Consider the following 27,037-nt stretch of genomic DNA (forward strand, 5'->3'; position numbering starts at 1 on the left):
ATCCTTACCACTGGTTTCCATTTTCTAATAATCTTGAAATTTTATCAGATATTAATTGCTAATAAGCATGATTCATTACGACTTACTGTGCACAGATTTACTGTTCATGACAGTGAAGTAAGCGAACAGACATGGGCATGGAGTATTCCTGAAATTTAAAAAGAAAAGAAGTTTTCTATAGGCCTGGAAAATATGAAGTAATACTTGTCCTATAGAATGTCAGTATATCTGTGTTGGTCTGCAGTACCTATGTTACTCTGAGCCTTTTTTTCAGTATATATTTACCAACACTTTACAGAAGAAAATAGAGGAACTCTACTGTAACACTACACAGCAGAGCTGAGCTAGCTGGAGATAAGAAGCAGTATCGAGCTGTCATTTGGAGAAACGTTGCATCCAGATTCTTCAGGTCCAGTCTGGGTGACCTGAAGGGAGATTTATCTTCTCCCATATAATTGCTAATGATTTTTGTGTTGAATCCAAGAGTTCTGAGAAAAGAAAATATAAACCCCAGGGAATTATTTTTTGTTTGAAAGGCACATTAGCTTTAATCCTAAGCATATGTCTCTGCCTCCTGAACGAACATAGGAAAATCCAACAAAATAAGCAATGTCATCCCTTGATTTATTTCTCTGACTTCTCGTGCTTTGGCTTTGTCACCAAGCAATGCATTTCAGCCTCCTCTGTGCACCTCAAATCTCTTTCCTTGTTGCTGTTTCTCATTGCAGCAATTCTTGCTGCTACTGCCACCTGAGTCACTCAGAAAGAGATTTAGGCATGAACATTTGATGGCAAAGGCCCTTGAAAATTACAGAACTATTTTTTAAAAATTGTTTTTGTCTAGTTGATAGCTTCCAGCACCAAACCAAACAGAATCATTAAATGGTTCAGTGGACTAAGATCAAAGACAGACACCTGTGAGCAAAATCCTCTATTATCCTTTCACTGTCAAAAGTAATTGTTGCTAATTGGACAAGTTTGTTTAATTCTAATATAGCTCAAGAGACCATATCCTGAGCTGCTGGAAATAGATCTGGTTCTGCTGAAGTCAGCTCCACTAATCTATAGCAACTGAGGAACTGTCAGAAGGAGAGAAACAGTTAACCCATTGCTTAACTGCATGGGCTGAGTGACCAGCTACTGCAACAAAAAAGCATGTCTAAAAACTTGGGCTGATCAAGGAAAAAAAATACCACAGTCACCTTTGCCTAATTTTAAGTGAGAAGCTATTAAATACAAACTTTGTCATCAGTAGACTAGAAAGTGTCCAATAGAATTTGATGAAGGTAAACATTAAAATATGCTGAAAGGTCTGAAAGCAGACACCAGTCATCATTTTCTAAATGTCTTTAAAATCTGATTTCCCTTTGCAAGAAAGGAAGCTGTACTCCTCCCTCCTCAAGTTTAACACACAGCCACAATCAACCAGCAAGCAATAAAAAGCAGTGCTAGTTAAATGTTTAGAAAGTAAATAATCACAAATCCAGCACATCTTCAAATCAGGCATCTTTATAAAAAGAGCTCAGAATAAAGTGTGGTTCTTTCTGCCACGTCTTAATTCCTGGCACAGTGAATGGAAAAAACAAAACCACCAAGCAATCACCAAAATGACTTCCTGTAAGGGCAAATTAGATAGAGCTGTAAGATATAGGTCTGTTACACACATCACACCAGCCCGATTATCAACAGTAAAATTACATACAAGCAATGCGTTCTGAGGTAACAGCGCACATTAAAAATGAAATAATGTGATTTAGGGAGAGATTAAAAATAATTGTAACCATGAATACAAATATTATTGACTTCAGAGTCAGTGCTGGCTCCTTCATTCAGTTAAGTTAGGAGAGCCTACAAATATCTGCTGTAAAATCCTGACTTAATCTGTTTCTCTGTCCATGTGTTCCTGTTTTACCAGGGCTTGCAGCAATTCCACAGTTACAATGGAATGTCAGTGCCACACGGAACTGACATGCAAATCGTTAAGTAAATCTTTAAAAGACTCCATATTATCAAGACAGCTGTAGATACAGTCTGTAGAGAGACTGGTGCAACTACACAGATGTATCATGAACACAACAGCACGCTGCGTCACGGGTGCTAAGGATGGCCAAACTCCACTTAGTCTCCTTGCTAACTTCAGTGCTATTTACTTAAAATGCTTATTTTACTATTATTATTACTGTTGCTTACCACTTTTTTTCTGTATTTTTCGTTGAGCTATTCTAAGTTTCCAACCATTACCTTAAGCTCTTACTACCTTGCAGTTACATTGAAAAAAAATCTATAAATCACTGAAGAAGCTGGCACATTATAAAGAGAGCTTGTTAAAGCTTACTTGTGCAAGCGTATGTGCATGACAGATGCCATACGTTCAGCATACATGTAAGAAGTCACCAAGTCCCTTTTTTTTGGAGCAAGAGACTACCCAAACCCAGGAAACATTAAGAGCCATTGCCCAAAATATAGAGCACATGTAGACCATACCAATGACCGAGCTATGTGCATACCAGGTCCTGGGACGTAGATGTAAGTGTCGATACTTGGGATTATTAAATGGAGAAATGGACTGAGGATCTGAAGCAGGTATAGAAGGCAGCAGATAAAACAACACATAGCAAGCAGTAATATATAGCCCAGAGCTGAATAGTTTTTGAGAGAGGGCTGTCTGGAGGGAGGCTTGGCACTACAACCAAAGAAACTTCTGCTGTTGTGGAAAGAAGAACTGTCTGGAAACACATAAGATTTTACAATTGTGTGTCTATTTTGATTCCAGCATAGAGAACCTGAATGTTAACCAATTGCACGTCACAGGGAAGGCAATATAGAAAATATACAAACAATATACAAACCAGCATCATTTAAACACTGTCTACGAATTCTATATTGGCTGTGATAGCATCTCTTACTCCAGGGTAACCGCAATGGAAAGGAGACAAGACCATCCGGCCTAAAAACAGCTTTTTGGTAACAACCGTTCATTTGCTGGTGGCTTCTTGGATTGGTTAATGAGGGCATGAGGTGCATAGTACACAGATACATACTATTGTTGCATTTATAACTTAGTCCATCTCAGATGACTTGCAAAACTTTACAGGTCAAGATGCAATGCTTTGATTTTGTGTCGTGTGCCACAACACGTTTTCTACAAAAGTTGGTCTATTAAGAGTATATGTCATGTAAAGAAATTATTTTAAATGATCACCAAAACACAGAGACTTGCAGTTAGTAACTAACTTGTCAGATCCTGCTCTGTGCTACAGTAAAAGAATGTTGCACAACACCAGGCTCTCAAGAACAAAAGTCCTGGGCATCAGTACAGGACCACACCTCATTAGCTTAAACCAGAGACCCAGGAGTGCTCCTGAGCTCCCTGGTTTGAGTGTGCTTGGCCGCATGTGTCGCATGTCAAGGACTAAAACCCATGAACTCTCTAGCTTGCATCCTTCCCCTTCTTGCCCCTGCTCTGGTTTCTGCAGGATGGTTCCTGAATCTGAAAGGTGAAAAGGACAAGATCCCAAGGTACCACAAAGGCAGCCTTTGTTCTGCCTAGATACAGCCACTTGCATGCCTACTTAATCATAAGGAAGGTGATCAAAACACAATTATATGCCGTAAAAGCATTTTTCGATACCATTACCCTCTGCATTGGAAACCACATCCTCAGGTTATGGATTTTCTAAACTTTTCTGAAAAGTTCATACTATCCTTCAATGAATCATGTAAGGCAACTAAACACAAATTATTGCTGCTCTGGACAACAGTGATTTTGCAAAACCACACAGCATTTAGTCCTATCTGATTTAAGCATAGATAAGGTGCATTTGTTTGTATCTACTCAGAAATCAGGACTGGGCAGGTACAAAACAAATACCACTTCTAGAGTCAAAGGGAGTGCAAGATCCAACAACCCTTAACTGAACACAGGCAAAGCAGAAGACAAAGGAGGGCTGTGTTGCAGAACATGTTAGCCTCTTATTCAGCATCCTAAACTAAACACAGCTCTGAAACAATTCTGTGCAGATGCCCTGCCGAACACTTCTAAATGCACTCTGCCAAACACCTAAAACGAGTGGACTGACGACCAATTCCTTAACATCCAGAAATAGGTAACATTTTGGTAGGCTGACAATATGCCAAGATAGATTTCAACACAAATAATGCCAAAACAAGAATTGGCTAGTAATCAACTAGGAAATGTGTGAAATTCAAAATAATTTCAAGTTAAAACAAGACCCTCATTTATTGCCACGCAGTTTCAAGTTTGCTGACCTAAAGCATGGTTCATCTCGCTTTTTGTGCTCCTCTTCCACTTCGTGTAGGTTTTATAGGAGCAAAAATATAAGAGCTTGGGTGATAGATCTAGATATAGATCTAGATCTAATTCAAGCTATGAATCATGCTATTCTAACAATAAGGCCTGGCACCACAAACAGGCTTCAGAGACAGCAGTGCTGGCACCTTCCAAGCCACCCGTGGGCTCATTAAGCAGTTGCCCAGCAAGATGTTAGATTCTCATATCTGGCCTGAGTCTGGCAAAAGCACTCCAAAATGAATGTTTCCTTAAAAATTAGTAGGGTTGGTAACAAATAGATGCTCTTACTTTCACAAAAATTCCACTGACTCTGAGGTGGAAAGAGAGGAAAGAGTTTGGAGATACTTGGCTATACCTAAATATCTGCATCTGACTTAACAATATTTCAGTAATAACAAGCTATTTACATACTCTCTCAACTTAACATCAGAAAGCACAGCAGAGAGAGGTATCCCAGCTGAGATTAAGGAATGTGATAAATAATATTTATAAAGACTGATATTTAAAATACAATTTCTCATCTCTGAACCCATTTTCTAGATGTAAAGAAGATTTTCAGTTAAAAAAAAAAAAAATCACAGCAATAAATGGACTTTCATCCAAACTAGTATCTTTCTCAGGAAAATCTATTTGTATGACTTAGGAGTATAACTTCAAAATTAAAAATGTTTATTTATTTTCCGATTTCCAAATTAAAAAAAAAAATATCCTTATATGGAGGGTGTATTCTCTTTCTCTCAGCTGCAGACCTATTTTGCCTCAAGTTTTCAAAAGCTACATAGTAAACAAAAGGAAAATGAAACTGTAATTCTGTGCTCTGTACTGTTTTCTGAGTTGAGATTTATGTAAATTGCAGAGTAGATAAATGAAGAGGAACTGACAAAAAGTGAAAAAATTGCTCAATTTCCCCTTTGAGCCAGAAAGAAACACAGGGAGGAAAAGAAAGGGACCAAAACCTCAAATTCTGAGAATTCTAAACCTATAACTAAAAGGGCAAAGACTTTGACCAAGAAAAAATTTCCATTTTGAATGCTAAAGTATTGAAACAACTTTAAAATATTCATTAAACTATCTTCTATATTTTGTGACTCTAGCCTTCAAATCCAAGATAAGAACAGAGTTGTCATTCCTTGTTGAAACACAGGCTTTGGCAAGGCTTCAGAGGATCAGAGTTGTTATGAGAACGGAAACAAGGCAGCACAATTTGTCCTGAGGACACTACAGAGTGTTTCATCTGTGAAGACTGAAGTTGTCAACTGAAATGTGGGCAAGAATAATCTCATTTTTTTAAAACACAATCTGTGTATTCCTTCATCAGCACAAGAGATTATGGCCTCTGAGAACACACAATATCAAACTTAGCATGTCCAAGATGACACTTAATACTATCCCAGAGAATTGATTCAGTTTAGCCTTGAAAAGGATATAAGTGTGGGGGAAACAAGCGATGTTTTAAAATGTATTTGCTAAGAGACTGTGAAAGTATTCAGGCAGAATTATCTGATCTGTGTTAGATGTAAGGTCAAAAAGGTTATTTCCTCAGCTACCCCTTCCTTCAGTCATTCCTCACAGTCACTCCTTAACATCTCTGGTAACATCTACAGTTTTCAAATATCACTTTAGACAAAAACCACGCTTGTATACATTCATTTGTGTTAGCTGACTGAGGTCACTCCTAACTCACTGTTTCATAAAAACAAAAAATACGATGGTCATGGTGACTTAAAAAAGATTCTCACTTTCTTAGGATACAGATGCCCTAAGAAACAAGTGTGCCACCTATCGATTTACCAGATACCAGTTAAGCTTATCCTTTCTATTTTTGTAAAGCTTATATGCTCCACCAACAGTATTTGAAGACCTTAGTGAACTTCAATTCAAAACACTGTGTCTGATGAGGACTTCAGAAGTGTCCAGTTTCATAGGCAGAAATTCAAGTGTAGAAATACTAAGGTATTTGGTCATTCCAGTTAAACAACCAAACTGGTTTCATTTTACGCAGTTTATTCAGGATTATGCAGGAAGTCTGCAATCTCAATTCCCAGCTTAAAACTTTTGCCCGCCCTCTTCTGAGAGTGTCTGCAGATATTAAGTACATGGGCACACACGTGCTGGTGTTATACACACTACCAGCAGTCAGGGATCCGGGCGGTAGATCTGGGTACAAGCTATGGCTGCAGATCATCAGTTTCGAAATGATGGTGCTATGCAATTTGCCTTTACAAACTATGATTAATTCATTTGCTAAAAATAATCATCCGTTAATTTATTTTTACTGCTGTATAGAAGAAAAACTGGCTAGAGAATACAACTACACTGGGAGGGCATTTTTCAATACTCCCACACCACACACTTGGTGCAGGCAGGGTGCCTGCGAAAAATGAAGACTTACAAATCCCACTTGCAAGCCAAAAGAATGAAAGGCTTGTTCTTTGTTTTGATTTCCATTTTTTTCCTAGAGAAAGAGGTCCATTTACATTGATACTGAGTATTTTAACGTGTGAAGTAATACAGCAAACTGAAGTGCCAAGATGATATGTTGTAAATTCATCACTCCCTAAGCCAGCTGCTTCTTGTCAGAAAAGGAAAGTTCCTTTTAAGTGTCTTTTGAGACTGATATAAAACAAGTTATATGACAAGACTGTTTGTACTGTATGTCATCAGGTATTTCTTAAAGCATAAATTATGACTGATTTTTTTAAAAATGGAGAAAAGAATTATTTCAGACAAGCAATCCAGCAAATAATAATTCCACTTCTGTTGTTTCAGGAAATGAGAAATGACTCCCCCAGTGGTGCTTTCAGTAACACTGGAAAGATAATTTCAAACACCTCAACATGCAAATTTCCAACACTTAAATTCAACAAATACTTTGATTTAGTAGCAGACGATGCATTTAAATCCCTTTTGAAATTAAATATTTAAAGCGTTGTTCCACAATATTCTTTCAAATATATTTTTAACCCACACTTGATTCATTTTTGCAGAAGCCTTAATTAAATAAAATTGATAGGATATTTGGCCCCGTTCCTTCATAGGAAAGCACACAATTTCTATACTGACTTTATCAAAAGATAAGTAATGAAATTTCATTAAAACGTGTGGTTAATAAAGTCCTTATTCACATTATTAGGTATTTAGTCTCTAGAAAGCTCCTCACTTTCATAATCTATATTTAATGCAACTTGTATGATTGTTGTTTGTGTATTTTTTCAATCAAATGTTTCTGTCATTTATAACTATTCGTCAGTTGTGACTTCTCATGATATTTTGTAACTGTTCTGCTCATTAGTTCTCTTCCTTTCCTTCCTTATTAGTATGTTGGTACTTAATGACACCCTAAAATATTTTCACAAAATTAGATTTTAAAATATATGTTATATATTTGCATGATTGTGCCAAAACATAATAAAAATACTGCAATTACATGGCTGTCTCACAGCACTTGATTGCCTCTACCCAGGGCAAATACAGATAAAAGTAGAGGCAGAAAGGATAACCTCTGCATTTCCATAGAATGGTAAGACCACACTTGTTTAGACCATGGAGTAGGTAGGTGCCCACATTGTCCTCATGGTCTTTAATTCCCGGGCACACAACTGAATAAAAAATAACACTGGACTTAGGAACACAGAAGGGATGTGCTCACATTCAGTTTTCCAGTGAAGGTAATTATACATCTTTGTAAATTTTGTAGGGGAGTGGTGATGTTAAAAGTAGAATGAGACACCTTCACACACGTGGCTTGTTTACACCTAAAAATGACCCACCAACTCTTCTGTTATGCTGGAAGTCACATTTATGTTAGTATAAACCAACAAGGTCAGGACCTGTTTGTGCTATGACCTCAACAGATTGATATGGCATGAAAAAATAGAACTAAATTTATACTTGCAGTACAACTTTATAAGAAACCTATGGAGAAAGCAATGAGCTTTGTGATAAAAAGGAATCACAGGAGAGAGTTGATAGCAGCTGCAATTCTCTGCCTTTTGTTACTTGACTTCAAGGCCCCAAAATTATTATATTTGCCTCTTTCCTGTTGCTGCTGCAGTTATGGATAGCAATCAGTCTGTATTTCAAAATAGAAAATGTTATTTCATTTCAGAATTTGGCTTAGTATTTCTTCCAAAATAGCCCTGGCTGGCAAAAGAAAATACTACAAGGAATTGTTATTCTGAGAATAGCACAATTATCCGTACAGCACGGCTTTCTCCATCATGAACCTACAGCTGATAATAGAAAGGAGACGACTCTTGGCCCTCTGACAAAGCTCTGTGCTCATGTCTCGCCAGCGGGGCCACAACAGGTGATGCTCTGACAGGCATTTCCCTGAAACTTTTAATTTTTAGGCAGACTGTACACATTTATTAATTTTCAGAAATAGTGTTCTTTGGGTGAGAAAGTAGCCTTTTCCTTTAGTTCTGAGAAATAACTGATTTAGCTTTTCATCACTACCCCAGGCCATCAATATTAAAGACTTAATGCTTCCTCCAAAGACGCATTACAGCAGCGCTTTGGAGCTGGGATGAATTGTGAAGAAATGGATTAATGCACGTGTCCTGGTGAAATCACTCCGCAAGGACCCTGCAAATTCATCTTAAAGAACACCCCGGGACGCCTGGGGCAGAGGCGGGAGGGCAGGAGGGCGGGAGGGCAGAGTGGCCGGTGGGCCCCGTCTGGCCCCGCTCCCTCAGGCGGGCCCGGCCCCACCTTCCCGCCCGCTGCCCCGCGCGGCGGCCGGCGCACGCGCCGCAGGCGTCTCCTAGCAACCGGCGACACAGCGGCCGGGCCACGGCTGCGTGGTGGCCGCCGGACGGTGAGTCCTGGCCCGGCCGCGTCCCGTCCCGTCCCGTCCCGTCCTGCCCGGCCGCGGCGGGTGAGTGGGGGCCCCTCCCGACCCGGCTCTCCATGGCGGCCGGCGGCAAGCCCGGAACAGGCGAGGGGAAAGGGGCGCTGGGTCAAGGAGCCCGTGGCGGAGAGCCAGCGCCGCGGCTGAGGGGAGGCGGGTGAAGGGCGCAGCTACAGCGAGATCGGAGGGCCTGGGCGCTGCCAGCGCCAAGTAAGCAGAAATGATCCAGTTTCTGTAGCTGGCGAGGCACCGGTTACAGCCCTAAGGCCACGAAGGCGAGGGGGCGGCGGCGTCGGGCGGCGTCGGGCGGGAGGCGGCCGGTAGAGCCGCTGCCCGCGGGCGTGGGGACCCTGGTTCGAACCTCGCCCCGGGGGTTTGCCCCCTTCGTGCTTTACCCGTGAACCGAGGTACTGCAGACTTTCGAGAGTCAAAGTTAAGAAACAGTCATTATTCTTCATTATAATTATTATCTTTAAAGGCATACGTTGAAGTTTTCACCAACAACAACAATTTACTGTCTGCTTGATAACGGCATCTACACCTTTAAGAAAAGCAGTGACAATTGCAAGTTTTATAATAAAATTGTAAGATTTAATAACACCTGAGGTATATCAGAGTGAACATAAATAACATTTAAAATCCTGCACTTAGGTGCTCCTGACACTGTTTCCTACTAGAAACTGGGAGCTTTGGCATTGCTGTCAGCAAAGGTGGGGAGAGACATGGGTGGGCTAGTTCGGCAGAAGAAAACTATGACCAGTATTCTTAGATGTGAACTGGAAACCAAGAAACTGCAGTGGACCTGCCCTAAGGACACTTACATGGTAGAGAAAAGGCATGTTATTTAAAAATTTGGGTAGGCAATATGAACAAAGAAAGAACAGTGCACTACAGATAGATAGAGTTTATGTGTGACAGTAACATGGAGGTATGAGGTATGTATAGATAATAGATGAGAGGGGGAGAAAAAAAAAAAAAAAGAATAAAATTTTAAATACACAAGCGTTATCCTGATGAACACTAGCAGGTGATTAGGCTATTGGGGAGGAAACCTCACCCCCACTTTAATGATGTTTTAAAGGCTTTGGGGTGTCTGCAGACAAGAATTTCAAAACCAAGTACAGATTTGCTGGCAGAGGAGCATCATCTGTAGAGCAGAACTCTTTTATAATCTTATTGCTAACCAGAGATTTTCTATATATGGTAGTCTGATATTGTATTATCTTAAACTATGCAAGATAAATACATCTGCTTTCTGTTGTGAGCAAGCTCACTTTCTCACCTTTATTGCTGGAAGCAACACTTCTTTTTTTACTATTATATTTCCTTTATTTTTTGTGATTTTTATCACTGCTGATTTCTGATTGTCTAATGTTCTGCTCATATGATTAATGCCAAGATGGGTTCGTATATCCTCTAGTTCCTGCTTTTGTTTTCAAACAACCTGCTGCCTATATTTTTGTCGTAAATTGTAACAAAAGTTGAGGGGTGTGTGTGTTTGGTTGGTTGGTTTTTGTTTGTTTGTTTTACTGTTAACGTATGAAAGCCTTGTAAATGAGCAGTTAAAATTAGATGGTAGGGCTACTCTTGCAGTTTGACATAACCATAAAAGTCGCGAACGTGATAGTAACACAGCTGAGGTATTTCCGATGTCGACAAGGAAATGTGAGTACAATTTTGTACAAGACAGGAAAGGCTTCATCTGGGATGCCATGTTCGGCTGATGTCATCCATGTTTTTAAGAGGTTGTCTTTAAAAAGGCTTATAAGGATGATGTGGGGAATGAAGAAGCATTTTTTGGAGGAAATTAGAAGAGTCCTTTAACCTAACAAATGAAAACAGTGGGGATATGTTTGTTATCTTCAAATACATTCTAATTCTATATAGTGTATATATATACTACATAGTATGTGTGGAATATAATGTATATATTGTATAATATAAATATTTGGTACAAATAATATTAAGAAAGTAATCCACAATGTTTGAACATGACATGAATAAAGAAAACTGGTCATCAGTAAATGTAGACTAAAAATTTTCAAAGGTCCCTGGCTGTCCGATTAGTGGTTGGCTTTTTAATAAGAGAAGCGGGAACAGAATACCTAATGTTTTTTAAGATACAACATGGAAGGTATCTGATGGGATTAACGTGATGCCATGGCTGTGATGGGGGAGGGGAATAAATCTGATGATTCCAAGTGTCCGTTTTACCCGATGTCCCTGTGACACTCGCAGGAGGAGACATTCATTTCAAAACATGTAGATTGGCACAGCTGGCCAAAATCTTAGGAGTGTCTTTAACTTTTTACTCGTCTTCAAAATGTTTTTCTTCCTAAGGCAGACCATATTTGACTTCTGTATGAAAAGTGTCCTGCTATTATTGCTCAGACCGTAGTTTCATAACTGCTCTCTCTCATTTGTTTTAGATTAAGTCAATTTTACTTTAGTCTCTCTCTCATGGGATGAGGGATTTCACTGTGCATCTCAGTGAGACATTTAAAATCACACACAGAATTTCTAAAAATCTCCTTCATTCAGGTTGTCACAGCTTGGATTCTCCAAGGGTAGATTCTAGGTCTGATGTTAATATAAGTATAGGTCTGATGTTATTATAATTTGGAAATGAGCAATAACATAGAGAAATCAAAATTTTCTGGTGAGACAAAATAATTTATCTTAAGACTAAAGAAAACTGCTAGAAACTGGTGGCACTGTGACAGATAAAATTCATTGTTGATGAGAACAATGTCATTTACACTGTCAGGAGTATTTGGAACAATATACGCTTGAGCAGTGAACCTAAATTAATTGTGATCAACTTGGAAAATTACCTGTTTACCATATGTGGAATGCTTAGTGAAATCTCCATTGAGGAAATTTAATAAAAATTAATACCCAGTAAGTTATAATGTCACTGGAATAAATCAGTAGTGTTGTAGAATTGATTATGGTATTTCATGTTAGGTTCATCATACCTGAGAAAGATTTAATAGTCACAGAGGGACTCGGAAACAAGAAACATATATGTCTGGAAATGTTGTATGGAAAAAAATAATTAAGGCAGCTTAGAAAGGTTATAAATCACAATGTACAGGGAATTTTAAAGTAAAGTAGAAAAGATCAAGTCAGGGCATCTTTTAACTTAAGTTGTGGTACAAGAACAAGGGGATGTTGTGTTGAGTTTAATAACACATTTAAACTGTTTGCATACTTTTTAAATCTAAGAAATAGTTCCTTACAGAATACACTTGACAATTGGATCTGTGCTATAGCATGTCAGGCTAAGAATGAAGAGTAAAAGGATTAAGCATTTTTGTGGACAGTAAAACTAGCTAGTATTGTTAGCAAGAACATTAAAACTTCAGGAGATCTAAACCTTCATACTTTAGGGAAATAAAAAATCTGTAACAGATGGAGGAAATCTGACTTTTGGGATAGGTTTCATGCATTATCAGAAGCATTTGGCTCTTACTGCTTTGGAGGCAGGACACTGATCTGCTGTGGAAGACTTCTTACTCATTGAAGGAAGTTTTTTGTGTTGAGGCCTCTTAGTTATTCTGTGGTTCGGAAAGAATGCTATCGTGATCTTTAATTCCCATTACTTCTTTTTTTATTGACATTCATACCTCATCTTTTACACTGTACAAATTGGAAAATACATTCTCTCTCAACAGCTTAGGACCTTAACACAACTGAAATGCTCCTGACTTAGTACACTTCTTACTAGGTGTACCAATCTTTTCAGCTCCAGAAAACAGTAAAGTATGGTCCTTGGGCAGTATGAAAAAAGGCACTGCTATCACTCAGAGGCTGTACATGAGTCAAAATTTTATTGCAAATCTTACATGTTTTCATAGCATCAGGTTGTAGAATCAAATACCCGAGAATCTTGGCTTTTGTTAAAAATCTAAGCATTTACCTTTGGGCTTTTGAAAGTAGCACTCAGCTGAATGTTAATGTGACATCAGAATTCAAATTAAAAGTATTGATGTATCTTAAAAGTTCTGAAATTTTAAATATTTATAATATTTGTAGCTCGCCTGAAATCCCCGCCTTTTCTCTGTCATAGTTGTTTCCTCACCCTGGCCTCTGACTACAAACTCATTTTGGTTTTAAGGGTTTGTCTGCAGAGTACTCTACTCTGCATCTCAGTATTTTTTTAAATTACTCTTTTTGTTTGTGTGTATATAATTTAAAAATGAATAGATCATTTGAAAGAATTGAATCTTTGAATGAACTCTCAGAATGATCAGAGTATAGTCTTTTTTTTTTCCTTCGATGGGAGGAACTTTGTCCAACTGAATCAAAATATAAAATACTATCTTGTATCTAGGAACAGATTCTAGTTAAGTTTGGTTAGTTAACGTCTGTAACACAGTATCTAATTCTTTACTTAATCCTGATCATTTTTTGCCTAATATACACATGGGCATGGATAAAATAGTGGGCAGATTCAAAGGTCTTGATTTAATTGGTCTCTCATACAATGTATTATTTTCATAAAACATATATCTCTAGGAACTGAGTATTAAGAGGTACTTGGTATCTCTTTTTAACTCTCTTCTTCTATGAAGCCGTTTTTTGTAATGATGCTTGCACTATCATTACAACATTGGACAGGGGGAGTCTGTTGACCTATATTTAAGGAGAAGTACAGAAGAAAGCCGAAAGAAGAATTTAGGAGAAAGAAAGGAGTTTCAAGATTATTCCACATGGTTCTCTTAATTATGGCAAAGCTACCTGAGAATGATGATGATATTTAAGCTGGCATACAAAGAATGTACTAGTTTATGGACTCAAGAAAGGAGTGAGATTGTCTGCTAATGCTATGTTTATACTTTTAGTGTGTTCCTTTTGATTGCATGGGAAGGCAACAGAACTAGAGTGTCCATACAGAAATTAGTTGAAATAATCAATGAAGATGACCAATTTATAGGCAATTTTCACTGTTATTGCAGAAAAAAAATATTCTGTAAGACAAGAAGAAACAGCAAGACTTCACTTAAACTAGCTGGACTAAATTGAGATTACGTGATTATCACTTGGAAGACAAAAAGAATCTCACTTGTGCATCATTTTTGGGAAGAATCTGAAAATCATGGCCAGGTTGTAGTAACACGACTTCAGACTGTCTTAAAGCATGGAACAATTAATTCGCAAAGTGGATCATGTAATAAATAACTGGTTAGAAGCTATTCTGAAATCCTTCTCTTTGCACTGCTTTTCCATAGGAGTAATTGCTCTCAGAAGAGACCTTTGATTCATTGACTAAGAGGTAAGTTCCACAGCTGGCTGTGTCTTTGATTTGTTTGAGTTCTTAGTCCCATGTCTCACGAACATTCAGTATGTGCAGGATCTTAGGTTGTTGTGTCCATTATTTAAGGTTTTAGAAACAGAAGATGCAAGTGGAACAAGTAATGTTTTCTAAATGCATTGCCTGACTTAAATACACAAAATATTGTGGACTTCAAGCGTATGCAACTGGACTCATACATACACACTCTATATTGTAAAGGAAGTGTTTATAAGATTTCAGAATTTTGAACAGAAAAACACCAGAAGACTTTCCTCATATTTCAAAGTCTGATTTATAGACCCTTTTTTTTTTTTTTTGGTAAAGCTCACTTTCCATCCATCATCTCATAATTTAAAAAAAAAAAAAAAAGTATAGTGACTAGAGGTAAGTGGATATCTCAGATTTGCAATCTAAGAAACTATTCACACTGAGCAGAGAGGTTTCTAGAGAATAAAGTGAAGTACAGGGATAGTGGCCACAAACCTTTCTGTGAATAAATCTTTCCTAATACCCGATCTGAACCTTCTCTGGTGCAACTTGAGGCCATTTCCTCTCGTTCTGTCATTTGCTACTTGGGAGAAGAGACCAACAGCCTTCATGCTACAACCTCCTTTCAGGTAGCTGTAGACAGCGATAAGGTCTCCCCTCAGCCTTGTTTTCTCCAGGATAAACAGCCCCAGTTCCCTCAGCTGCTCCTCATCAGACTTGTACTCCAGACACCTCACCAGCTTCGTTGCCCTTCTCTGAACTTTCTTCAGCACCTCAATGCCCAGGTCCTTTTCCTCCAGGCAGCTTTCCAACCACTCTTCCCCAAGCCTGTAGCGCTGCCTGGGGTTGTTGTGACCAAAGTGCAGGACCCAGCACTTGGCCTTGTTGAACCTCATACAATTGGCCTCAGTTCATCGATCCAGCCGGTCCAGATCCCTCTGTAGAGCCTTCCTACCCTCCAGCAGATCAACACTCCCACCCAACTTGGTGTCATCTGCAGATTTACTGAGGGTGCACTTGATCTCCTTGTCCAGATCATTGATAAAAATATTAAACAGAACTGGCCTCAATACTGAGCCCTGGGGATCACCACTCGTGACCAGCTGCCAACCTGTCCAGGCCATGAGCAGTCAATTTCTCCAGAAATTAATTAATTAATCTCATTAATTACACTTAATTACTAGTGAATAGAGTTTTAGATTTTAAAATTAATTTTTCAGTTAACGTAGACCCAACATTTAATCACATTTAAAAATCTAAATCCTGCTACTATTTTTTTCTGAATTCTACATATATTGAATAGTAATTTGAGAATCAAAGATATGTGTACTGTAAATCTACTGAGGAAAAGATAACATGCAGTTATCATGGAAAGAAAGAGATTTGAATAAGAAGTTCTTTTATGGGTCAGTAGCCTTTCAATACCTGTACACATTGATTGTCTGTGATAATTAAAATTCAATGCAGAAGACACATTTTTAATTATCAGTAAGCCAAAGAATTCCACGTGCCTCGTTGCCTCAAGTCAGAGAATGACCGCTGAATACAGAGAGCTTTATGGGAACAAAGCTAACAACATTTGATGGCAGATTGCATTGAAATCCAGAATAGTAACTGCATCAAAGAAACAGACTGAGGGACATAATCCACAATAAAGTAATTGTCCTCTTTGTCCTCATACGGCTTTTTTAGTATTACCAAGGAACCAAATCTTTCTGAACATGTAGAAAATCCTATTAGTTTCTTGAAAATATTCGCGGAAGTTGGATGTATTTATACAGTGTGAAGAAATATAGACAGTTAAAGGCTTTAGTACGGTCTTGAAATATGTATAACTATTTGAACCTGTGAACATTAGTTGTACAACATTATAGATACTTTTACATCTATTAACTTTTAAAATTGTTTGGGTGAAACCTAATTAAACTCATTCAGAATTAAAATGGCTTTTTATGACTTTAGCTTAATTTGTATCTGAAATGAATCAAACTGAACTGAATAATTCTAAATAAGTGCCCGTATCTCCCTACCAGGATTCAACACAATTTAAATAATCCAGATTTCCTGAATGTCCTTGTAAGGCTGATTCTTGTAGGTGAGCATGATGCTTATTTTCTACAGTGACTGCAAAAATCAGAAAGCATGTCCATCAGTTTTGTTGAATATATTCTCAGTAATTTGTCCTTATGCTTATTTTTTATACACGTTAACTTCATAGAATGATTTGGGTTGGAAGAGACTGTAGAGATCCCAACCCCCCTGCCATGGACAGGGACATCTTCCACTGGACCAGGTTGCTCAAAGCCCCATCCAGCCTGGCCTTGAACACTCTCAGGGATGGGGCATCCACAGCTTCTCTGGGCAGCCTGTTCCAGGGCTCCCCACCCTCATGGTGAAGAATTTCTTCCTTATATCTAATCTAAATCTACCCTCTTTCAGTTTAAAGCCATTATTCCTTGATTCACTCCAACAAGTCCATGTCCCTCTTATACTATGGGGCCCAGAGCTGGACACAGTTTTGCAGGTGGGGTCTCACAAGAGCAGAGGGGCAGAATCACCTCCCTCAATCTGCTGGTTCTCTTTCTTTTGATGCAGCCCGGGATACGGTTGGCTTTCTGGGCTGCAAGCACACATTGTGCAGTCATGTTGAGCTTCTCATCAACCAACACCCTCAAGTCCTCATTGCTACTCTCAATCCATTCTCTGCCCAGCCTGTATTTGCCCTTTAGCCAGAGCTGCAATTTTTGAAACACTGAATTCCAGTGTGTGTATATATGTGTTTGTATGTGTGTATGTATATATGCACAAGGGTAAAGCAGGTTAGGGCTGAAGAATCTTTGATGGTATGGGTCATCCTCTCAAAACTATGATTAGTGATCTGCCTATGAAGTTTTATATTTCAAATCCATCTTTAGGATGTTCTTGTTTCACTAATTCCCTGTTACAATTTATTTGAGATACCAGCAGAGGAACAATACCTGGAAAAAATCAGGGGCTTCCAGAAGAGCTCCACATTTTTGTTGAACACAACAAACAATAGCCTTGACTTTTGTAACCAACCAGGCTTCAGCTCATATTGCACTAGAAAATAATCTCTTACACCACAGGGAGACTGTCAGGATAGTCCTGTTTGAGGGTAAATATGTGGTTTCCCTTCAAGAACTATCCAAGAAGTTACTAAGGGGCACTAACAGTTCACTTTCACACAGTGTTAAAACAAACCTAAGTTGGGCAGAACTTGAGTTATGTTCTATGCATAGCTAGTGCTAGTGGGTCATGTGGCACTTTACTTCTGCATGTAGCTTAACTGGAAGGTTCTGCTGAAGTTTTGCGAGGCATATGAAATTAGGTCTTACATCCACTTGCTTTAGAAGCTGCTGTGAGATGCAGCTTCCTGGTTCACATGCACATGTGCTAAAAGGAAAAAAGCAAAAGACAAGCCAAACTTAGTGTAAATAGATGTAACTTTATTTATATCAGTGAAATTTGTACTGTGCAGACCTGTTTCTTAATAACTGCAGACCTGAATTTGTCTTCTGTGAAATATGAACAGAGAATTCTAATTGAATTTGAGCCACATTTTTAAGGTAGAACTTATTTGTACATTCTACAGTTGTATAGAATGTTTGCCAACATAGAATGTATAGACAAACATGGGGAAATACCCTACTGGGACCTTCAAGTTCATGTGTGATTTATGTATGATGTATAGATGCAGATAAAACAAGCTTACAGAAAAGCATGCCATATATATTTGCACCATATTACAACTTGAGCCTGTAATGTCTCAGATCTTTCTTTTTAGTTATGTATTTTGTTGACAGATATATTTTACCAAATTTGTTTCAGTGTTAGGAAGTTTATTATCTTTATAAGGGACAACATTCTGCATAGAGTTACTATGTCAAAGAAATCTTCAAATTGATTAGGTGGGTCAAATGAATGAGAAAGTCTGTCTTAAAAGCTTTCCTAAGTCACTGGTAGACTGATTGCTAAAACACAGAAGGGAGTTTGTTTGTCTGCTTTTATTTTTGTTTTTGTTTTTAGAATGGGTAAAAAAGTGAAGAAGGAAGTAGAGCCTCCACCCAAGGATGTGGTAAGTTTATAAACTGCTATGTGCTATAAAATAAACATTACACAATTACAGGCCCAGCTCTACCATCCTTTCATAGTTCCTTACTCTCTTAACTTACCCACATTATTCTAAAAATGTCTTTTAAAGATGATTCTGTTTTCTGCTTTTCTTGGACAGCATACAAACCAGACTGACTGGGCATGTGTAGTTCTTCGTTGAGATTGTTGTCTTTGGCAGGCTTTGCAAATGGTAATGTATGAAACAATCCAGGCTTCTTTTTATTTAAAGAACAGCATTAGCTTTCCATTTGTAAAAATCAAAGGAGAAAGGAGAAGAGCAAGTGGAAATCTGTCTGTCTTTTCCACTGTGGAGACATTCGCTTTTTTTAAGGATGAAAGGGTTAAGAGCTTAGATGGATCCTCGGAGTTTTTTACTGATTACAAAATTTTGCAGATCTTTTGAATGACAGTACTACATATTCTGGATCTTTTGCAAAGACCCACAGTCTTTAGCAACAGTTCAGGTTTTTCTGGTATCATTGGAAGTGCTGCAGTGAGAAGTACAGGAGCTGAAGCCAAACATGGAATAATGGTGGTATATGACTTTTTTTCAAAAGGTGGAGTTTAAGGGTCTGACACTAGCACCACTTTTCAAGAGTTTCTCTAAATTCACAAGGGACAAAGAGACCCCCAAAAAGACAATAGTCCAAAATATATGTATTTTTAAAGTTTAATTGGTTTATTCAGAAAGAAGTAAGGGAAATGAGACAGAAACATTGAAAAGAGTATAATATAAATTCTGTGCCAGATAATAACTAAGGTGATGAAAAGGAGCATGAGGCTCACTGTGAAGTTCAGTACATTGTTTAAAAAAAACCAGTGGGTTTGTCTGTGAAGAGTGATGGTACTGTAAGAGCTTTTTCAAAGGTTGTAGTAAAGTTGGTCAGAAAAAACTACATCACACTTTCAATATTAAATAAACATAAATAATTTTGCTATGCCTCAGTGACATAAATAATGTCACTGAGGCATAGCAATTGATATCAGGTTTTGCCCAACTGTTCTGTGGGAAGATGAATATTACAAATGTAATTCGTAAACTTCAATCTATAATAAAGCCTTCTGGATGGAGACTTGACATAAAACTTCAACATGAGAGAATAAATTGATCTAAAGCCAATTCTGTATGAATAATGTAGAAAATCAGGAGGAGACACAAAGAAGGTGCATGTGAATATGACTAATTAAAACAGGCCTAAAGAGTTAAAACTAAGTATCTTTGCAATCTAAAAAAAAAAGTGAAGGGCATTACAGTAGATTTAAGGCATACAGGTGAGCTAATCCCCTCCAAAGTAATAAAAGTTGACTTTTTCAGTAAATATCTAGAAAGTCAGTACAAGCAGCACCACAATTGCTATATCTGAAAGACACATTAGAGTTTCAGGAGAAGAACACGGTACAGCCTCTTAACTACTACAATGAATGATGAATAATGTTAGAAAAGATATTAAACAAATGAAAACATTAAAATTACAGAAAATGTCAGTAAAACTACTAAAAAGGAAAAAATTGCAAAGAGTGAAGTCCAGATGGCATATGCAGGTTTTGGTTTAGTTTTTCCCCTTATTGTACTTCAGACGAGCGTATCTCTTCTAGCAGTCCTATCAGGAGAAAAAAAAAAAACCTGAATGCTGTATAACAAAACAGTATTAAACATGAAAATAGATCATTGTTTAGCTGTAACTGTCAACCAAGAGAGTCTTCTAGCTATGAGAAATTTGTTAATAGTCATCATGTAAAATCAAATCTCAAAACTTTAAATTTCACCTGGATATTTCAGATGGCAGGAAATGAGATGCAGACAAAATGAAAGATATATTAACTATTATCTTCTGATTGATAATCTGCTTATGAAAATGTCAAGTCCAAGAAAAGATGCCTTGAGATAATATGGACAGGCTTATAATAGAGAGCCTTTGTGCATGTGGAATGCTCCGAGAATATATGGTATTGCAGATGATCGCTATTTTTTATAGATCTTTAGAAACAGGTGGAAAACACATCTCTTAGCCTAGCCATTGCCTATACGTTTCAGAAAGTATTCCCAAGGACTCTGTTTTCCCTGCCTTTCAGAATTTGTCTATTACTGTTATCTGTTCTGAGAATTGGGCTTCTCCAGGAAAAATATTTAACTTAATTTGAATTTAAAGGATTTTTAAAAAAATGACAGCATGATTTAACAATAGAATAATGGCTGATAAATACATCCTTCAAAAGGTGGGATTTACATCTAAATGGGAAAACAAAAAGCCGCTTGCACTTCCAAATGAGAAGTAAAAGCACAATGTCACAATGCACCAAAATGTTTTGGGAGTGAACTAGCAAGGATACAAAAAACAGCAATAAAGCTTTTACAAATTGACTAGAAGCAAGAAGCTTCTTAGAGGGACACAATTAAGTTATTAAAGTCATAAAAGAACAGGAAAATCACTTATTTTTGTGCCAAAAGACAAAAGCATGTAGCAAATCACTAAAACGAATGTGAAGAAATTGCCCAAATATGAATATATAATATTTGCCCAGGTCTAGTTCTAACTGAAAAATAACTAAAATCTGAAATTGTGGTACAGTTACTTAAGGTATTTAATGTGTACCCTTTGTACTAGAGGAATGGATGACAGAAAATGTCATTTTCAAAAAGAAATACATCAGTAATTACAGAAAGTTTGTCTTCCATGCCGTGTTAGTGCGTTAAAATAGTTACATAAGGGGGGCGGGGGGCTGGTGCAGGAAAGGATAAATGTTAGAGTGATGGGGGAGGATCAATACTGCTTGTGTAGAGGAAAGTTTGATCTTGGAAATCTATTTGAATTCTTTAGAGGAGTCAGTGAGCAAGTGGATAATTGTGATCAGGTTGATACAGTTATTTAGCTTTTAAAAAAGTTTTTATATGAGCCTCTTCACTCACATAAACACTAGCAGGTAAAAAGAGATTTCTACCCTGGCAATAATGCAATACTGTCTGGTTATAAAATAGAAAGCAAAGGTGAGAAAGCAAATCACTGTTCAGATTTCATAACAGAGAGAGGTTGCCAGTGGGATGTCATGAGGTTTTACTCTGCGACCTGTGTCATCCAGTCTATCAGAAACAGTGGGGATACTTTCATGAAAACGGCAGCCAGTTTCTAAGTAGGGAAATTAATAAATACAGCATTTCAAAGTCCAGAAATAAAAGGCAAACCACCATGTCACTAGCAAATGCATTATACAGGCACATGTTGAATGCCAGTAACAGTTCTGGTGTTTCCATCTCAGAAAAGGTACAGTTGAACTGTAGAAAAATAGTGAGAAGGACAACAAGAATAGATAGTGGTTTCTGTATTAAGAAAGATCAAAGAGGTTTTTTCATTCCCCAAAGGAAATGGCTGTGAGGCGAATATAATAGAAACTTACAAAATTATGAATATACAGAGAAGGCAAAGGGGTGTCATTTATTTCACTGTTTCTTATGGTGAATGAACTGTGGAGGACAAATAAAATTATCAGGAGCTAAGTTTAAAGCAAAGAAAAGGCACAACTATTTGCATGACTCTTAAACCATGATACTTGTGTCTCAGAATATTAAGAGTGACTAAAATACAGATGACTTCAAAAATTATTTACCAAATTTACTGCTGGAAATTTTATTCTGGACTTTTTGAACACAGAGATAACATCTCTAGATCACCAGTTCTCCCAGTTACAGAGTGCGGGTGTCTAGGAGGGAACACAAGCAAGTTTAATAGTCTGCTTGCCCACCCCTGTGACCAAACAGGATACTGGGCTAGATGGTCTTTGGTCTGACTAGAAACATATTTTGTAGTACCTTCAACTAAGTTAAGTTGATGGAAGCAAAAAAAAACACCAAACAAAACAACAAAGCAAACAGCCTACAGTTGCTGATGGCTCTGAACTCAAATGTATGCAAAAATCACAACCGAAGACATATAGGTGGTTTTGAATTGTAGCTTTCTTTCTAACTTGCTTTTTTAAAATAGTACAAACTGAATGTTGGAAATACTGTTGCTTATAAACCAGTTAAATTTCTGTGTTAAATTCAAGGTTTGTTGTAACTTAAGGCCTCTGAGAGAGTTCAGCAATGGAAATGGATAGTTTGGATCATTTCTAGCTGGATGAGCAGGGATTGTATCGTGGAAAAAATTCAGCTAGTACAAGATCACGGTGACGAAGTGAACTGAGCTGAGGAAGGCACAGGAAGAGTCCTTTTGTTTCTTTAAAGCAACCACAACGTATTAATGCCACAGAGCAGCCAAATCCTCTTCCTTATACAGCACTTAAGTTCACAGGCTCTGTGCACAGCTGCTCAAAAGAAACTTCTCATGTTCGGTTCCAAAGGCAAAGCCACACGATGTTCTTACATATGTAACAGAATTACATAGTTTGTTGCCTTCAAGACTTCCGAGATGTACAGGGAGATGTTAAAGTTTTCCCAAAATCTTCATAAGGGATGATACCATGATTATATTTGGAAGTCAATTACTCTCTCTTATTTTTCAGCAATGTCTCAAATTGTTATTAAAAAAATAATTTCTCCAAGTAAATAGCAACTCATGTTAATATTTCTAATTCAGTGTAGATCTCAAAATAGATTTTTTTTTTGGTGAGATATGGAAGTCCACTGCAGCACATGGGAAGACTCAGTAGAAATCAAACTGTTCTTTCCTTTTTTTGTTTGTAGTTTGATCCTTTATTGATTGAAAGCAAAACAGCAGCAACGGTTGTGCTAATGCTTAGTTCTCCTGAAGAGGAAGTTTTGGCCAAAGCATGTGATGCTCTATATAAATTTGCATCAAAAGGTGGGTCATTTTGCAGTGAGCTTTATGTTTATTTTGATAGTAGTTCACAACGTATTAGTTTCGTAGCACTGACATCTTAACTACATGTCAAAGGTCTCTGTCAGGCTTTGGAATTTTTCTGAAATATCTATCAAACCTTTATTTGGAGTTATAAAGAGGTCCTGTGGTTTACTTGAAGGAAATTTTTATTATTTCGTTGTAGAATTTTACATTCTTGTTTAATAGAGCTTGGTTTAAATATAACTTAGATCTGTTTTATTATGAGCAACAGACCTGCATTGGGGAGAGAGTTCTCTTGTTTATTTTACAGTTTGAAACTTTTATACCAGTAGTTATTTCAAGGTTCAGTTTTCAATGAAAATTACTTTTTAGCCTGTTTCTGTTATTTTTGCATATAGCTCTTATGTCAGTACTTCTGTGACAGTTGATTTATCAGACACTGCTCAGCCTTCTTGATGAAGCTTATTTCTGTATGTGTTGGGAATCTAACAAGTCCCCAAGGTTCCAAATCTTCCAAAGGTCCCTGTGTTATCTATAGCTAAGTGTCATGTTCCGGGTACCCAGAAGACAACTGTATAATGAAGGCTCAAAATTATGTAGCACATAATTTCCTAAGTTGCCTTCTACTCATTCCGTGCCAGCCACTCAAACTGGTATACATTGGTAGCATTCCTGGTATAATTAATCAGTTTAAATATTAATTTCCATTTAATTTATGCTTTCTTAAAAATGTATGGGTTTATGTGCTGATTGTTGTACTGATGGCAATTCTCAACACTGCTAAAGTTGTGAGAGAAGAGCTGAAGGCTTTAACAGTTGTCCAGGAATCACTGGGTTCTGAAAGATGTTTAGGTTCAGCTTAATATGCCAGGCTTGGCTGAGGGCATGCAACCAGATTTTGAATATGTGAAGAGAGAATTTGGACTGTTGGGAGGCAGCTATTTACCACACACCATAAACTCTTGTTGGCTCCTTCCCTGCTGTCCACAGTAACATATGGCACACTGCAAGAGGACAGATACTTAATTTTTCTGTTTCTACTAAATGTATAATTCTTTAAATTGTTAATGGAGATATTCCTGCAATCTGCTAGAAGATGAGAGTGTAACTTTGCGGTGTGGCACAAGAGAAGGAGTTGTTTTCACTGTGCAGTTTATTTATTTATTGAATGCTACTAGTAAATTAAGTCTCATCCCTCAATAAAAAGTAATTCTTGTACTTTAATTGTGTTTTGGCCTGCGAATGAGCATAGTTCTCCGGTTTCTTCTCACACTGGTCACTTGTAGCCAGAAAAGGACAGGCATGGTTCATTAGGAAATTAATTATAACTCTGTTGTGGGAACTGAGAATAGGAGTAGGTTTGCGATTTTGTTTCTTGGGTTTTGTGTTTTTTGAGTGAGCAGGAACAGAAGGCTGTAATCATACAAAAATACTTCTGTTCTTTGCCTGGGCAGAACCTATGCAGCTACAAAGTGGTCCATTCTCAGGTGGTAGAAACCTCAGGTGGGATTTAATGATCTGAATCCTGGTAGTTGCTTCAGTTGAGAGATCATGCAGATCTGCAGGATGAATTAACTGTTATTTTGAGGAAAATAAAATTGGTAGGTAAGAAAAGAGGAAAATAAGATGAGATTCTTAATGATATCATTCACTTGTACTTTGCTAATTTGAAAGCTGTCCTTTGTGCAGGCTCCAACAAATGAGTTGGGTGTCCAATGGACAGAAGCATCCTTTGCTTTACAAATGTGAATTAATCCTAGATACTATTAATCCTTGATACTATTATTTGGCACCTTTATTTGGTGTATAGATTAGACGATCTCCCATGGTCCTGACCAGTCCTTTGTTCTTTGATCCTATAGCCCAAAATAAAGATGGGTAGCTATTTGTTACATTAGAACTGTGAGCTTGTTGCATTTTTATAGAACTTTTAACCTAACTACTTTCCAGGTGATGAAAACAAAGTGACACTTCTTGGTCTCGGAGCAGTGGAACATCTATATAAACTCATCTCACATGAAGATCCAATTGTACGCAGAAATGCCATCATGGTATTTGGTATCATGGCTTCTAATCGTAAGAGTCTCCATTTTTTCGTATTTTTCAATGTGAATGTGTGTGGTCATCAAAGCAGTAGGTGTCCCATGGGAAAAAAAATCCTATATTAACAGCCCAGAATCAAAGAACAAATTCAGCTAGAGTGAACTCCACTGATTTTGAAAAAAAATTACACAACAAGTTTATTTTCCACCAACTCTTATTTTTGTTTCGATGGGGCTAAATTGGAACAGTTCATTACTGGAATTATGTCTATCAGGGAAAGCCTGACTATGTAAGATGGCCACCGGTGTGGACATGACAGACTCATCTCTTTTGCAAAAGTTGCAAGAGAAGGATACAGTAGTATTTATCATCTACAGAAAATGCTATGGTTAAAGATCAGTTGTTACTTGAGGCATTAGTGTAACTACAGTCATAACAGAGAAAATGTGTTAAAGTACCTAGCTCAAGCATTAATGGCAAAAAAGCCCTGAACTATCAGGCACTGACATGCTTATTTACCCATGTTCTTTGGTGGGTCAGTGCTGCTGTAAATGTTTTATTATGTGTACCTGAGCTGGTGAAACTCAAGCAGTCTTGAGTATCTCCCAGAGACATTGCATTCACGGCAAGGTAGCATATCTGCTGTAGCCATACCATTATTAAATAATTTAACCACAGTATATGCAGATTTTCTTCTACCTTTTTATAAGGTGAGAATGGATGTATTGCATCCATGCTGGGTGGCTGAGCACCACATAATCAAGCTGCAGTGAGTGGTAGGCAGACGTACCTGAAGATGAAAGAATAAGCGATGTCAGGTTGACTTTCAGTGGCTGTTATTTTTATATTGCTTTATGAATTTACATCTAATTAATATAATTAATCAGGTCTTATTTTGGTAGATGTTCTACCCAATTGCCTTCCATGGTGTTATCCTAACCACTCTTTAAGTCTTTTCATCAGCTGCTACCTGCTTTTCATGTTGCACCGAACCTTATGCTCTTTACCTTACTTCCAACTCGGCACCAGCACGTAGTTACTCCTGTCAGACCTTGGCTTCCAACCCTGCTGCACAAATGTGGATTTGAATGACTGAAGATCTTCTATTTATACTCACATCTTAACTGTATTTTTTCTTTTAAAGTAAATTCAACTCCTACCTTTTTTTTTTTTTTTTTTTTTTTTATGTTTCAACACCATAATGTACTGATAGTAACAACACAGTCCTGTAACATAACATGGAGTCTGTCCCAAAGAATGTTTTTTGGTTATTCTGTCCAGTGGTTCTGGTTTTGCTAGTTTGCCATTGACAACAATAAAAATGCATTCTGAAAGTCTTTACTGTTATTTTAGTAAGACATATCTAATTCATGTTTTCAATTTGCAGTTTGTACTGTATTAGCATAAAATTAGAAAGTGGAGACCTGACAAATAATGGAAGGATTGCTTTTAGTTTGATAACTTTAACCACAAAGAATTTTAACTGTTGGAGGATTACTTTGATAACTAAAACTGTGCAATATTTAATCAGAACCTGCTAGATCCAAATATTTTGAAGTATTGAGGAACTTCCTGTATATCAAATGTGAAAGGATGTTGTCTGGTACTTGAAA

The 27,037-nt window shown here is 37.6% G+C and overlaps 1 protein-coding gene across 7 annotated transcripts in view; it reads left to right on the forward strand.

The window, feature by feature from the left end:
* The first annotated feature begins 9,078 nt into the window (after positions 1–9,078).
* ARMC3 (armadillo repeat containing 3) overlaps positions 9,079–27,037 on the forward strand; it is a 62,594-nt gene continuing 44,635 nt past the window's right edge. For 5 of the 7 annotated variants that reach the window (XR_014183234.1, XM_082044501.1, XM_082044506.1 and 2 more), the window contains exons 1-5: positions 9,079–9,191; positions 14,399–14,442; positions 18,499–18,547; positions 23,264–23,381; positions 25,332–25,457. Coding sequence is in view for 6 of the 7 variants with exons in the window: in XM_082044501.1 (XP_081900627.1) it covers positions 18,500–18,547; positions 23,264–23,381; positions 25,332–25,457 (292 nt within the window). In the remaining variant the exon portion in view is untranslated. Of the gene's footprint in view, positions 9,192–9,262; positions 9,375–14,398; positions 14,443–16,483; positions 16,547–18,498; positions 18,548–23,263; positions 23,382–25,331; positions 25,458–27,037 lie in introns of those variants that run through there. The other 2 variants (XM_082044502.1, XM_082044503.1) reach the window with 2 other exon arrangements.

This window comes from Streptopelia decaocto, assembly GCF_964273445.1.
Source record: "Streptopelia decaocto genome assembly, chromosome: 2".
NCBI lineage: Eukaryota > Metazoa > Chordata > Aves > Columbiformes > Columbidae > Streptopelia > Streptopelia decaocto.